The 16,603-nt window shown below is 41.2% G+C and overlaps 1 protein-coding gene across 2 annotated transcripts in view; it reads left to right on the forward strand.

Moving 5' to 3' along the window:
* The window catches only part of LOC106571144 (neuroglobin), a 32,530-nt gene extending 18,723 nt beyond the window's left edge, over positions 1-13,807 (forward strand). The window contains exons 5-7 of one of the 2 annotated variants that reach the window (XR_006759141.2): positions 3,253-3,400; positions 6,313-6,356; positions 10,190-13,807. Coding sequence is in view for 1 of the 2 variants with exons in the window: in XM_082961658.1 (XP_082817784.1) it covers positions 3,253-3,375 (123 nt within the window). In the remaining variant the exon portion in view is untranslated. Of the gene's footprint in view, positions 1-3,252; positions 6,176-6,312; positions 6,357-10,189 lie in introns of those variants that run through there. The other variant, XM_082961658.1, reaches the window with a different exon arrangement.
* Positions 13,808-16,603: the final 2,796 nt, after the last annotated feature.

Here is a 16,603-nt window from a genome sequence, read left to right on the forward strand (position 1 = left end):
TATATATAGACCATGCATCCACATGATGCTTCTGGAATTTCAATGAACACTTGAGACTGAATCTTGTACTGTACTTGTTCTTGTCTCAACCAATGAAATAGAGACAGAAAGACACCACTTAGTAACACAATTACACTGAACAAAAATATAAACTCAACAGGTAAAGTGTTGGTCCCATGTTTCATGAGCTGAAATAAAATATCCCAGAAATGTTCCATACGCACAAAAAGCTTATTTCTCTCAAATATTGTTCACAAATTTGTTTACATCCCTGTTAGTGAGCATTTCTCCTTTGCAAATGTAATACCCTTGTTTGAACCAGGTATTGAGTTTATTTGTTATAATTAATTGGTATTATATTTAAAAGATGATTGAATTGCTCCTAAACTGTAATGTTGTTAATGCATTATGCTTTTTGAAGAAATATTTATTTAGTGTATAAGTGAATAGTTTGTTTTACTTTGAAGTTGAAGTTTTGACCAATAAGGTCGCTTGTTAAGTTGTGGCCAATGGGAGTTGACCTGCTTAACGGGAGGCCTGGGAAAAAAGAGAGGGAAAAAGACGTTGATGAAAGGATGGACGTTTTACCTTAGGACGGTTGGTAAAGAAAAATTATAAAAGAAGACGACAGAACTAGAACAAAACCCATACCTACTAAGACATGAAGGGAAATACATGTTTTATTTTATAAAAGAGTTGTTATAATTTTGTTAAAACTTAGTAAAGACTGAAGCTACCGTCTCGTCGTGGATGTATTTGCCAGCCTTGAGGTTAGCCTAGCATCGTGTGACACCGGGAGATAATTGCTTGGGAAGCTTAACGAGTTTGTGTTCCCATGGGGATATCGGTTACGGCTAAGGAGTACTGTCTGCATGGGTAGCTGTGCTTGCCTTGGACTTTGTGAGGAAACCTGCATGGAACTGCCATACTTCGCTGAGGGAATATCTACTAAGTAGTGAGTAACCACAATGTGAGGTGCTTCCGGATATTTTTGGGTGTCGTCATTTTTTTGAGCTCCAACGCGCGCCAACGGTTTATTTAAGCAAACTTGAAATAATTTGGACACAGGTTGTGCACGACTCATTGGGGTTTATTATTTTTGTATTTCTTTTGATGTTGTGTCTGAAAATGTATTTGTGTTTGAAAATGTTTTAATACACATATGGAACGTTATGTATATTGCCTTGGTGGAGTCATTGATTGTTTCAATTTAATTTAATGCATGGGATGGTTTATCCTGATTCAATAACAGAAACCTATAATCATTTAATCTGAAGTTAATACCCTATTGTCATAACCCTAGATAGTTTACAAAAGGAATTCTTATTGGAGATGTCCTTCTCACCTAACATCCCATGCTGCTGAGATACTCTGCATAAGTTAATATTGTGAGAGTCATATTCGAGCCTGGTGAGAGGGTTACACAAAGATAATCCATCCACCTAACAGGTGTGACATATCAAGAAGCTGATTAAGCAGATTTATCATTACACAGGTGCACCTTGTGCTGGGAACAATAAAAGGATATTTTAAAATGTGCCGTTTTGTCACACAACACAATGCCACAGATGGCTCAAGTTTTGAGTGAGTGAGCAATTGGCATGATGACTCGTCGTTTTAGAGAATTTGAATGTACGTCCAACCGGCCTCAAAATAGCAGACCAAGTGTAACCACGCCAGCCCAGGACCTCCACATCCAGCATCGTCTGAGACCAACCACTCGGACAACTGATGAAACTGTGGGTTTGCACAACTGAAGAATTTCTGCACAAACTGTCAGAAACAGTCTCAGGGAAGCTCATCTGTCAGCTCATCATCCTCACCAGGGTCTTGACCTGACTACAGTTCGGCGTCGTAACCGACTACAATGGGCAAATGCTCAGCTTCGATGGCCACTGGCACGCTGGAGAAGTGTGCTCTTCACGGATTAATCCCTATTTCAACTGTACCGGGCAGTTGACAGACAGCGTGTATGGCATCGTGTGGGTGAGCGGTTTGCTGATGTCAACGTTGTGAAGAGAGTGCCCCATGGTGGTGGTGGGGTTATGGTATGGGCAGGCATATGCTATGGACAACGAACACAATTGCATTTTATCGATGGCAATTTGAGATACCGCGATGAGATCCTGAGGCCCATTTTCTTGCCATTCATCCACCGCCATCACCTCATGTTTCAGCATGATAATGCACGGCCCCATGTCGCAAGGAGCTGTACACAATTCCTGGGAGTTGAAAATGTCCCAGTTCTTCCATGGCCTGCATATTCACCAGACATGTCACCCATTGAGCATGTTTTGGATGCTCTGGATCGACGTAGACGACAGTGTGTTCCAGTTCCTGCCACTATTTAGCAACTTCACATATCCATTGAAGAGTAGTGGGACAACATTCCACAATCAACAGCCTGATCAACTCAATATGAAGGAGATGTGTCACGCTGCATGAGGCAAATGGGGGTCACACCAGATACTGACTGGTTTTCTGATCCATGCCCCTACCTTTTTTTAAGATACTGTATCTGTGACCAACAGATGCACATCTGTATTCCCAGTCATGTGAAATCCATAGATGAGAGCCTAATGAATTTATTTCAATTGACTGATTTCCTTATATGTAAAATCTTAGAAATTGTTGCATGTTGTGTATAGTGTAATATCTTGAATAGGCTGAGCTCATGCTTATATCTCCAGGATAGGCCCTTTATCAGCTTGGCATTTAGCTAAAAGGGCACATTTGAAATCCAGCGGAGTTGTGCTGAAAACATGTTGCCAGTATGATGTTTTATTTTTATGTGTTGTTATTCACTAAGTAAAAGGCTTTCTAAGCTTTTTTTCTCCATTAACAAGAGCACCAGGAACATCCAGGGGAAAAACTGTAAACACTGAGCATATTCAATGTTGTGCTGTGCTAATGGGACAACAGAGAGATGTTCAGTTTTTGACTAAAATTCATTCAGACATCTCAAAAGGACTGCCATGTATACTGTATACCAGTGGTTCCCAACCTTTTTCGGTTACTGTACCACCAACTGAATTTTGCTCTGCCCAGAGTACACCTGAAGTAACCCCTCATGTGTATTTTATCAGTAAGCCTATGGTCTCATGAGTTTTCTCAAGTACCCCTTGTGGATAGGCCAAGTACCCCCAGGGGTCCTAGTACCACTGGTTGGGAACCACTGCTGTATTTACCCTATAATACAGCAGTAGATGTCCATTCCATGTCTTATGTGTTGACCTTCATGTTGTCCCACAGACGTTGTTCCTGTACATCACCAGTATCATGAAGCAAGGCTATGTGGAAGAGGAGAAGAACCAGAGGAACACCATGGCCAACACCAGTAGAGAGAGACCAGAGAAGAGGCTCAATGTCATCTAGGAGCAGCCTACTCTCCAGTCAACTGGTACGGTGCATTCGGAAAGTATTCAGACCCCTTGCCTTTTCCCACATTGTGTTACCTTACAGCCTTATTATACAATGGATTAAATAAATAAAAACATCTTAATCTGCACACAATATCCCATAAGGACAAATCAAAAACAGGTATAGAACTTTGTGAAAATGTATTTAGTAAAACAGAAATACCTTTACATAAGTATTCAGACCCTTTGCTATGAGACTCGAAATTGAGCTCTGGTGCATCCTGTTTCCATTGATCATCCTTGAGATGCTTCTACAAATTAAAGTCCACCTGTGGTAAATTCAATTGATTGGACATGATTTAGAAAGGCACACACCTGTCTATATAAGGTCCCACAGTTAACAGTGCATGTCAGAGCAAAAACCAAGCCATGAGGTCGATGGAATTGTTCGTAGAGCTCCGAGACAGGACTGTCTTTAGGCACAGATCTAGGGAAGGGTACCAAAAAAGCTTTAAAAGACCCCAAGAACACAGTGGCCTCCATCATTCTTTAATGAAAGAAGTTTGGAACAACCAAAACTCTTCATAGAGCTGACCGCCTGGCCAAACTGAGCAATCGGGGGAGAATGGCCTTAGTCTGGGAGGTGACCAAGAAACCCAATGGTCACTCTGACAGAGCTCCAGAATTCCTCTGTGGAGATTGGAGAACCTTCCAGAAGGACAACCATCTCTGCAGCACTCCACAAATCAGGCCTTTATGGTAGAGTGGCCAGACGGAAGCCACTCCTCAGTAAAAGGCACATGACAGCCTGCTGGGGTTTGCCAAAAGGCACCTAAAGGACTCTCAGATAATGTGAAACAAGATTCTCTGGTCTGACGAAACCAATATAGAACTCTTTGGCCTGAATGCCAAGCATCACGTTTGGAGGAAACCTGGCACCATCCCAACTGTGAAGCATGGTGGTGACAGCATCATGCTGTGGTTATGTTTTTCAGCGGCAGGGACTGGATGACTAGCCAGGATCGAGGGAAAGATGAACGGAGCAAAGTACAGAGAGATCCTTGATGAAAACCTGCTCCAGAGCACTCAGGACCTCAGACTGGGGCGAAGGTTCACCTTCCAACAGGACAACAACCCTAAGCACACAGCCAAGACAACATAGGAGTGGCTTCGGGACAAGTCTCTAAATGTCCTTGAGTGGCCCAGCCAGAGCCCGGACTTGAAGCCAATCAAACATCTCTGGAGAGACTTGAAAATATCTGTGCAGCAACGTTCCCCATCCAACCTGACAGAGCTTGAGAGGATCTGCGTAGAAGAATGGGAGAAGCTCCCCTAATACAGCTGTGCCAAGCTTGTAGTGTCATAACCAAGAACAAGGGTGTAATTGCTGCCAAAGGTGCTTCAACAAAGTACTGAGTAAAGGGTCTGAATGCTTATGTAAATGTTTTAGTTTATTGTTTTTAATATATATGCAGAACATTCTATGGGCTATTGTGTGTAGATTGAGGGTGTAAAAAATGATTAAATCCATTTTAAAATAAAGCTGTAAAGTAAGGGGTCTGAATACTTTCCGAATGCACTGTATATGGATTCATTAAGACTCAAGTAAAGCATAGGCCAACACTACCAGGGGGCGTATTCATTAGGGCATCCAATAGAAAACGTTTTGAAATGTTTCGCAATGAAAAATGAAAATGAGTGTTTCCTATTGGACAAGTCCCAGGCAATACCTGCATATTTCAGTCCGTTTTCTTCCATTTGCTGCCTAATGAATATGACCCAGAAGTCTGATAGATGGTGCGTTCAAGACAACTAGGAATGAATAAAAAACAAGCTCAAACTGGGAAAATTTGTGACGTCAGTGATCTTCAGGTTGGAGAAGTCAGAGCTCTAGGATGATAATTCCAATTGGATGCGTTGGGTGTCTGAGAGATTATAGCCTATGATCAATAGGCTCTAATTACTTAACCATGAATGTGCACTTTTCAAAATATATCTCCAGTCAACGTTGTTGCTAGCACGTGCCCCCAAAATATAGGGTACCATCTGGGTTAACTTGGTTGAGTTTACGAAAACAGATTTAATACGACTACTAGTGTCATCCCAGATGAGGAATAAGACACTATTTCAAAGCACATGTAATGTTTGCCAAAGTACAAAGTAATTACACACGCACTCCACACACACGTACACATGGATTTTGTATTGTAGATATGTTATAGTAGAGTAGTGGCCTGAGGGCACACACTTAATGTGTTGTGAAAAGTGTTATGAAATGTAAATGTCATGTAATATTTGTAATTGTATAGAACTGCCTTAATGTTGCTGCACCCCAGGAAGAGTATGGGATCCTTAATAAATACAAATGACTAGTTGTTATACAGGAGTTAGCTAGTTAAAATGAAATGTATCTTGAGGTGTAATTACCTGTAATTAATGTTTACTTATACAGTACATTACCCCTTCTGACAACCTTTCCCTAATTTTTTACGTTTCTGGAAATGCCATCCAAGTCGGAGAAGTAACACACTAGTGCACCATAGAGTACATTATTTTCTTTAGAACTATAGAGGAGGAAAAGTAAAGGTAGTAAACTACTTAAGTAGTACTTAAAGATTTGTATAATTTCAGCCAGTAGTTTTGAAAGTGTTGCTCATGAGCCAAAAAGTGGTTCCTGTTTTTTGTGTACTACATCATCAAATTGTGTCCTACGTCATCCATGTCGTATGATATGTTATGTCCTGCAAGAAAAATAATAATTAATAATTTTGTTTGTGCTGTTCGTATGATATGTCATAAATCCAATTTGTGCTATACTGTATGTTACACATTTGTTGTGCTTAAGATCCTGTAGTGCATTTTTAAGTACCCGGTACTTTAGTTTATACCACTGCCGATAGCATCCAAACACCATGTTACAGCCTGCATAAACATGATATGTGTTTGCCAACAGAACCGATCTCCTCATTGACACAACTCTGCTTACATCGCCAGGTAGTAAGTTAACTTTGGTTGTTTTGTTTACTAGTTTAGCTAGCTGACTAACGCTGTCGCTTCTGGCAAGTACTGAGCTAGCCTAGCTAGTTGGCTGATAATGTTAATTATACATACCTTCGTAATCGGTTAAATAGGATGACGTAGAATTTAAAGCCCTACTCCAATTTGCTTTTTCGGTATACGGAATCTGATTCCCAGGACCAGGTCAAGCTTTTGTTTCAAAATCATGGAAGCTTATGAGTGCAATGGCAAAAACAGCTTCACAAACGGTTCACCTAAAATTAAATTGCTAAATATTTTTCCTGTGTATTTCACATGTGTATTTGGGTCAATCGCTTTAACCACCTATTAAACATTTTTAGATGCATGAATAAACTGTTATGGTTAAAATTGTGAGAATTGTTGAATAATGGTTTGTAAATGCACTTAAAATGACCATAAGACTTATTCTTCATGTAACCTTGCACTGTTGAAGAACATTCTCAGTTTTGGATGTGATGCATTGGAATTAAGGCTTAATGTCTGACCATCTGCACAAATCAAATCAAATGTATTTATATAGCCCTTCTTACATCAGCTGATAAGTGCTGTACAGAAACCCAGCCTAAAACCCCAAACAGCAAGCAATGCAGGTGTAGAAGCACGGTGGCTAGGAAAAACTCCCTAGAAAGGCCAAAACCTAGGAAGAAACCTAGAGAGGAACCAGGCTATGAGGGGTGGCCAGTCCTCTTCTGGCTGTGCTGGGTGGAGATTATAACAGAACATGGCCAAGATGTTCAAATGTTCATAAATGACCAGCATGGTCAAATAATAATAATCATAGTAGTTGTCGAGGGTGCAACAAGTCAGTAACACAAGAGTAAGTGTCAGTTGGCTTTTTCATAACCGATCTTTCAGAGTATCTCTACCGCTCCTGCTGTCTCTAGAGAGTTGAAAACAGCAGATCTGGGACAGGTAGCACGTCCGGTGAACAGGTCAGGGTTCCAGCAGGTCTGGGACAGCAGGTCTGGGACAGGTAGCACGTCCGGTGAACAGGTCAGGGTTTCATAGCTGCAGGCAGAACAGTTGGAACTGGAGCAGCTGCACGGCCAGGTGAACTGGGGACAGCAAGGAGTCATCAAGCCAGGTAGTCCTGAGGCATGGTCCTAGGGCTCAGGTCCTTCGAGAGAGAGAGAAAGAAAGAAAGAGAATTAGAGAGAGCATATTTAAATTCACACAAGACACTGGAAAAGACAAGAGAAATACCCCAGATGTGACAGACTGACCCTAGCCCCCCGACACATAAACTACTGCAGCATAAATACTTTCTTTTTTAAATGAATGAATGTTGCAGTACATAGAGACAAATTATTTTACTTTATGTATAAAACTACATTTCAATGTGCTGTATTTTAAAGAAATTGTCACAACACGCTTGAAATAACGATGACCTCAAATGTCACTTTGTAAAAGAATGGGGTCGAGAAGGACAGTGTGCAAAATCCAGACATGATAGATTGGCGCGAAAGAAAGTAAGTGTTGTAGATGACACAAAAAGGTCAAGACAGGAGAGAGAAAGTAAGTTTTCCATGCCATCTGTTTAGTTTTTTTTTCGGGGGGAATACATTCATTCTGATGGATGATTTAGCATAGGAAGTTAGCTATCTAGCTAGAATTTTCCAGCTACCTAGCCATATATTGCTCTGGCTAACTGTGGTTAGCTAGCTAGCTAGCAAACGTTAGCTGTTGTGTTTTTTAGGCCTACCAACTAGGCTAGCTAGTTACCATAGCACATTCTACAGAATAGACTTTCCATGCAATCTGTTGCATTTTGTTTGGATTAGCTATCACGCTAGCAAGCTAGCTAGGTTTCTAACATTGACTAGCTAGCTAGCTAAGTTACCTAACCTAAAGCTGGCAAATACACTACATGACCAAAAGTATGTGGATACCTGCTCGTCGAACATCTCATTCCAAAATGATGGGCATTAATATGGAGTTGGTCCCCACTTTGGTTCTATAACAGCCTCCACTCTTCTGGGAAGGCTTTCAACTAGATGTTGGAACATTGCTGCAGGGACTTGCTTCCATTCAGCCACAAGAGCATTAGTGAGGTCGGGCAATGATGTTGGGCGATTAGGCCTGGCTTGCAGCCGGCTTTCCAATTCATCCCAAAGGTGTTCGATGGGGTTGAGGTCACGGCTCTGTGCAGGCTAGTCAAGTTCTTCCACACTGATCTCGACAAAACATTTCTTTATGATCCTCACTTTGTGCACGGGGGAATTGTCATGCTGAAACAGGAAAGGGCCTTCCCCAAACTGTTGCCACAAAGTTGGAAGCACAGAATCGTCAAGAATGTAATTGTATTCTGTAACGTTAATTCATCCGTCGGATTGCCAGATGGTGAAGCGTGATTCATCACTCCAGAGAACTCGGTTCCACTGCTCCAGAGTCCAATGGCGGCAAGCTTTACACCACTCCAGCCCGACGCTTGACATTGCGCATGGTGATATTAGGCTTGTGTGCGGCTGCTCGGCCATGGAAACCCATTTCATTAAGCTCCCGGCGAACAGTTCTTGTGCTGGCTGCTTCCAGAGGCAGTTAGAACTCGGTAGTGAGTGTTGCAACCGAGGACAGATGATTTTTAAGCGCTATGAGCTTCAGCACTAGGCTGTTCCGTTCAGTGAGCTTGTGTGGCCTACCACTTCGTGGCTGAGCTGTTGTTGCTCTTAGACGTTTCCACCGCTCACCTCTGAAGCTAGCCACCATTTACGGTTCGCCTTCGTAATAAAAGTCCCCAATTGAAAGTTACACATATGGAGCACACCCAGCGTGTTAACGTTAGTTAGCTACGTGTGTCAAGACACACTATGAGTAACATTAGTTCATTTTCAATTTAGCTAAACACTAACTAACTTATTAGCGTTAGCACAGATAGAACAATGGCCCAGATGTTTCACCGGAAGTATAAATGTAAAGCATCCGGTTGGAGTTTCCTCTCCTCACCATATGGCAGTGGGAGAGGAGTGGCTGGCAGTGGGAGAGTATGGAAAAGAGTGGCTGGCAGTGGGAGAGTATGGAAAAGAGTGGCTGGCAGTGGGAGAGTATGGAAAAGAGTGTCTGGCAGTGGGAGAGTATGAAGAAGAGTGGCTGGCAGTGGGAGAGTATGGAAAAGAGTGGCTGGCAGTGGGAGAGTATAGAAAAGAGTGGCTGGCAGTGGGAGAGTATGGAAAAGAGTGGCTGGCAGTGGGAGAGGAGTGGCTGACAGTGGGAGAGTATGAAGAAGAGTGTCTGGTAGTGGGAGAGTAGAGACCGAGATAGAACTGTGCTGACGTTCTGACGGTGAAACATTAGAAACAATGAAACATTTGATCTCAATACAGTTTTCTGTTCCCAAAACTACACTATTTTACAAACAGGGTGGACTCCCTTTGCCAAAAAATGTCAATGTTTAGATGGAGTGGAAGGGCGAATTTAGTTATTGCACCCACATATTTCATAAACTAGGCATTCCCTAATGGAAATATGTCAATACATGCTAGAACGTGCCAATAGGATCTTGCTAGCTCATGCTTGGCTTTGCCCACCTTCTTGCTTGTTCTGTGCAGTCTTCTCACTAGCTTCCTATTGGAAACAAAAGGGTGTGGTCTATCTTGGCTTAGTTAATCAAATCTTTGGAGTTAGCGTGCACTTTTATAGCTAGCTGGATAACACAAGAACTCGCTAGGTAGCTAGTTAGGCATAGCTAGCTATAGTGCTAAACTATAGAAAGCATGATGATGATGATGATAACTAGTATAGGTTAACATAGTGTCTAATGCTAAATTGTCATACATTTTTATTCTCTACCACAGATTTCCACAAGGTCACAGACTCCAGGATGGGAAAATGCTTACAAGAAAGAAACATATGAAGACAGAGCTGTTGATTTCTATTGTTACAAGACAATCCCGTTTTTCTAAATTAGCTATCTAGGTTACTCACCATTCTAAAGGCGACAGATTTCAGTCACCACTAGAATCGTTATTTAAGTTATATATTTGTTTAATCTAATTAATCACATTAATCTTACAATAAAAATCCATATTGTTTATTTTTTTTACATGTTGCATTAAAGTTGACTAAAGTAGAAACTCATTTATTGTTTGTATGTATTTTCATTTGGGCCTAAGTAATGATATAGTAATAGCTGAATCCTGTGTAACACCTAGTAACTCCATTGCATTTATGTAGATATTACATGATACTCTGTGATGCACTAGTGTGTTTATTTTTGTATTTTTTCACACTTGGATCGCATTCCAGAAGCTTTAAAAATTAGGGCAAACTTGTCAGGATGGGTAATGTACTGTATAAGTACACTTTAATTACAGGTAATTACTCCTCAAGATATGATTCATTTTAACTAGCTAACTCCTGTGTAACAGCTAAACATTACATGTACTATGCTTTGAAATAGTGTCCTATTTCTCATCTGGAATGACGCTCATATTAGATCTGTTTTCGTAAGCTTAATCAAGTTAACCCAGATGGTACACTTTATTTTGGGGGCAAGAGCTAGCAATAACGTTGACTGATGATATATTTTGAACAGTGCACATTCATGGTTCATTAATTAGAGCCTTTTAAACATAGGCTATGATCTCTCAGACACACAGCGCATGCACAAGGGATCCCAACCTTTGTCACAGTTGTTAATGAATCGGATGCAGCTGAGAAGTAAAACGCCTTTTCCCAATTAGTTTTTTCAGCGTTCCCACAAGTCGGAGGTCATAGATTTTTTAGTTCCGAGTTGTCTTGAACGCACCATGACATTGGCCAATATACTGTATTGGGCAAGACTCACATGTGAAGTACCTCAGCTAAATACAGTACAGTGCAGTGCGTGATGATGCCTTCTACATTAATTCCATGCTTATTACAATGTTAAATGAACAGGCTGCATTAGACCAAGGTACTCAAATAGGGATTATCCTGAAGTTCATTAATAAAAAATAGTAGCCTATGTAATAATTGCTCTGTAGCAAAACGTAAAACACAATGTAAGCAAAACGCAACGTAACGTAAAGCCAAACATCCTGAAAGATGTCAAACTATACAATATAACAAAGCCACTAACAGCGTTTCCATAAAATCATTTCATGCAGATGAATTACGTGATGCATGAAAAAAGTAACGATCGGGTTGATGGACACGGTGGTATCTTTGTGATTGTAAATGTAATTATGCGAGAAATGGCGGTAGAAACGCCTTTATGCGAAAATATTGATATAATAACCATCATATCGAAGTAAAGTTGGAGTCACGCGATGATATGTTGTGTGGTCCTCTACGAGAAAGCAATATGCAGTTTAATAGGCTAAAGATAAAATAAATGAACTTCACAGGGTGGTGAACGTGCAAGGTGATGAGCTTGATGCTCCTTTCCAATAAATATCGAGGGTCTTATTCTGGTGACATGATAACCGATGCTTGGCTGCCGTTTGACAAATACAAATGATGTCGCTCTTCTCCATAATAATCTCATAATGTAGGTAGCCGACCACACTTTATCTGCAAGCTGTTGGCTAGAGCGCATGTGCCAAAACCAGAATTGGGCACATTTGCTATATAACAAAACCGTTTTTGTGACAAAACCATCAGAGTTGAAACTAGTTTTGTAACTAGTTTAACAGAATGCACTAACTTTTTTTTACACAGTGATTTTGTATTTATTTATGCCATCTGCTTTCATTGTCAGAAATCTTATCCAATTATTTCTGTACCATGGAAAACATTTGACAGGAAAAACAACGCTGGCTCATAAAAAAATACAGTTTTATTATACATTTCGGCCTTCAATGGCCTTCTTCAGAATAATCAGCGCTCACTAACTGTTGTCCAAACCAGTTGTTATACCTCTTTTCCTAAGCTGTTGATGTTGTTATCCCTAGTTTTGCTTAGCCTTGTTGTTTATTTTCAATACACAACATATTCAACATGTATTATATAGTAGTGGTTGTATATCAATTACACCTACTGTAGTTGTAAAAAGCTTGTCCAGGTTTCCAATTGTTGTTTACTGGTTTCACTTCTATATTTCATCACTAGGTAGAGACATTGACCACAGCACATCACACCCTGAGTGCTATCCTGTATGGTCTAACACTGTCTCTCATTAGCACCACCAGCTGAAGAGTTTTCTCTGAAATTGTCTTCCCCATGCCCTATATGAACTTGTCCATTCACTTTTGATTATTCTGAAGAAGGCCATTGAAGACCGAAACGTCAATCTTTTAAACTTGTCTAATAAAACTACAATTGTTTTAATGTTGAGCGAGTGTTGTGCCTTTTCCTGTCCAATGATGTCTACACATTTCTAGATTGCACCTCTACTCATGTTGGTTGAGCACCTTCTACTTCTGTACCGTGGAAAACATCAGATGACAAATGATGTGGAATGTGTTGAAGTGCCAGATAGAGGCTGAAGCGTGAGGTTGGGGCGGGATGCGTGTTTGCCACGTTTTAACGAACTTCAATGTGAAACTAAACCCGATGATAAGTTGTGGGAGTTCATTAAAAGTTTTTAGACCACATGAAATCACATTCGACAACACTTGACAATGATTCTAGCTAAGAATGAAACATTGTTTTCCCTGAGAAAATGCAATTCTGTTAACTGTCCCAGTTGGAGGGATGATCAGGAATAAGGCCTACATTCAGTCAGATCAAGCGTTAATCGGTGTTATGATAATGATTGTTTGTACGGTGGTGGCTAGATGGAGTGCAGCTCCATCTAGTTGTCGCGTTGGGGATAACAGTTGTTAGTTCTCCTAACCTGCTGCGTTAGTTCTCCTAACCTGCTGCATTAGTTCTCCTAACTAGCTTTTAGCTAGTTGAAAAGCGATGCAAATGTGCAAATTGTTTTGCTAGACGTCTGGCAAAACAAAACCCATATGCAACTGGTGGACATCCGGCATTTAGCTTTGTTCACAATACCCATAATCACTCCATTAAGATGTGACAGATGTCATGCCTTTTAATGGAGACTTCCAATGAAAATGCAACGCCCACTTGTGGTTGAAGGCTCCTTTGCGAGACGGACACATTTTTCCTTTACCTGTGATGTCTACAGAGTGTCAGGTAACAGAGTCTCCTTTACCTGTGATGTCTACAGAGTGTCAGGTTACACAGTCTCCTTTACAAGTGATGTCTACACTGTTATGACGCTAGCCCTTTCAGTGAATTGGTTAGCAGAGATGTGAACCCGTCATAAATTCCTTGCAGAGACTCTTGTCTCCCTGACCATGCAGTATGAGAGAGGGTCACAGTAGAACAAAGTTACTCTCCCGCCAAATTCTACTACATCCCAGAATTTGAGAATTGAACAATATTCCTATTTTGGAGAATGTGTAAACGGTCGGTGGAGAAGCCAGCTACGACCGGTCCATTTTGTTTCATGTTTGTGACCTCATGAAAGACAATACAGCCACATTACCCTAACTATGTTTATACAGGTTCCTCAGTTATGAGGCTTGCATCTAATTCTTGTATAAAATGAATGAGTAAAGATTAAACTATTTGCAAAATGATATAATATGATGTTAACCTTTAAAATGAGAAAATTGTCTTCCCTGTAAAGTTTAACTAAGTCAGTAGCCACGCCCAAGTGAATAGACATTGGTTGGAAATGATGAACCAACCCCTTTTCTACATTTCTTTTAAAGCCCCCGTGACAAAAAGTCACCTCAGTTTGAAATAACGGGAGGACATGTCCTCCACGCTGAAAAGGGCTAATTTCAACTATACAGACCAGGAAATGAGAGAGCTTGCTCCACACGTGAAATGGTTTGAACTCTGAACTATTGATCACCCAAGAAGTGAGTCCTAGATTTCAGTTAATACAGTCTCCTTTACACATGACGTCTACACAGAGTCAGGTAACACAGGCTCCTTTACACGTGATGTCTACACAGAGTCAGGTAACACAGTCTCCTTTATACGTGATATCTACACAGAGTCAGGTAACACAGTCTCCTTTATACGTGATGTCTACACAGAGTCAGGTAACACAGTCTACTTTACACGTGATGTCTACACAGTCAGGTAGCAGTCTCCTTGTCACGTCCTGACCAGCAGAGGGAGTAGTTGTTTAGTATTTTTGGTCAGGACGTGGCAGAAGTACTGTGTTGTATGTGTTTTTCTGGTATTTCTGTTTCTATGTTGGTCTGTGTGGCTCCCAATCAGGGACAGCTGGTTATCGTTGTTCCTGATTGGGAGTCATATATTAGGAGTGTGTTTGTCACCTGGGTTTTGTGGGTTGTTTTATTTCGCACTGCTACGTATAGTGATAGCCTGTGAAACTGGCGTTCTAGTTTATTGTTTTTCCGTGTGCATCAAACTTAATAAATGATGTGGAACACGCAACCCGCTGCGTATTGGTCTGACAGTGACTTCTCCTTATTGTCAGACGACGAAGTTTGTGACACTCCTTTACACATGATGTCACACAGAGTCGGGTAACACAGTCTACTTTACACGTGATGTCTACACAGAATCAGGTAACAGTCTACTTTACACATGTCTACACAGAATCAGGTAACAGTCTATTTTACACATGTCTACACAGTCAGGTAACACAGTCTCCTTTACACGTGATGTCTACACAGAGTCGGGTAAGTCTCCTTTACACGTGATGTCTACACAGAGTCGGGTAAGTCTCCTTTAAACGTGGTGTCTACACAGTCGGGTAACACAGGCTCCTTTATACGTGATGTCTACACAGTCGGGTAACACAGTCTACTTTACACGTGATGTCTACACAGTCCGTTAGCAGTCTCGTTTACACGTGACGTCTACACAGTCGGGTAACAGTCTCCTTTACACGTGACGTCTACACAGAGTCGGGTAACACAGTCTACTTTACACGTGATGTCTACACAGTCCGTTAGCAGTCTCGTTTACACGTGACGTCTACACAGAGTCGGGTAAAACAGTCTCCTTTACACGTAACATCTATACAGAGTCGGGTAAAACAGTCTCCTTTACACGTGACGTCTACAGAGCCGGGTAAAACAGTCTACTTTACACGTGAGGTCTACACAGAGTCAGGTTTTGCTGCTCCCCAGCTGTCTGTAGGTGAGGCCTCTTCTCTCTGCATCTGTCTGGGTTCTGCTGCTCCCCAGCTGCCTGAGGTTGAATCCATAGATTAGGCCCTGATCAATTTATTTCAATTGACTTATTTCCTCATATGAACTGTAACTCAGTAAAATGTTGCTTTTATATTTTTGTTCAGTAGACTTAACATGTAAGCTAACCCTTCCCATTCTAGCTTCCCCTTCCCCTAACGTTAACCCTTTAACCTAACTCCTAAATGTAACACCCTAACCCCTAGCATAGCTAACGTTAGCCACCTAGCTAGAATTCATAGCATATCATACGTTTTGCAAATTTGTAACATAGTTGAAGTCGGAAGTTTACATACTTAGGTTGGAGTCATTAACTCATTTTTCAACCACTACACAAATTTCTTGTTAACAAACTATAGTTTTGGCAAGTCGGTTAGGACATCTACTTTGCATGACAAGTCATTATTCCAACAATTGTTTGTAGACAGATTATTTCACTTATAATTCACTGCATCACAATTCCAGTGGGTCAGAAGTTTACATAAACTAAGTTGACTGTGCCTTTAAACAGCTTGGAAAATTCTTGAAAATGATGTCGTGGCTTTAGAAGCTTCTGATAGGCAAATTCACATAATTTCAGTCAATTGAAGGTGTACCTGTGGATGTATTTCAAGGCCTACCTTAAAACCTACATAATTGTGAGGCGGCACTTCTAATGTAACTATGGCAGCACCCAAGGGGCTTAATTTTTTTAACTGATATGTGACACGTATTAATGCCAAAATTATCAAGGCACAAGGCGAGACCCAAATGCAGACAAAAGAGATGGAGGAGTACAGAGGAGTCTCTGGCCACTGGGGCCGTCCGTCCTTCTGCATCTCCTGCCGGTGCAGGGTTTTTCTTTGTGGAGAAGAAGGACAAGACCCTGCGCCCATGCCTTGACTACCGGGGACTTAACGATATCACTGTAAAAAATCATTACCCCCTACCTCTCCTCTCCTTGGCATTTGAACCTCTTCAGGGGGTTACCATGTTTTCCAAGTTGGACCTTCGGAAAGCCTACCACCTGGTTCGCGAGGGGCATGATCTGGTACTCATAATGTCCACTGGCTGTGTTGAATGCTGTCTTCCACTCAGGTAGGGGGTAATGATTTTCAGTGG

Source organism: Salmo salar, chromosome 15 (assembly GCF_965601325.2).
Source record: "Salmo salar chromosome 15, fSalSal1, whole genome shotgun sequence".
In the NCBI taxonomy this organism is placed as follows: Eukaryota; Metazoa; Chordata; class Actinopteri; order Salmoniformes; family Salmonidae; genus Salmo; species Salmo salar.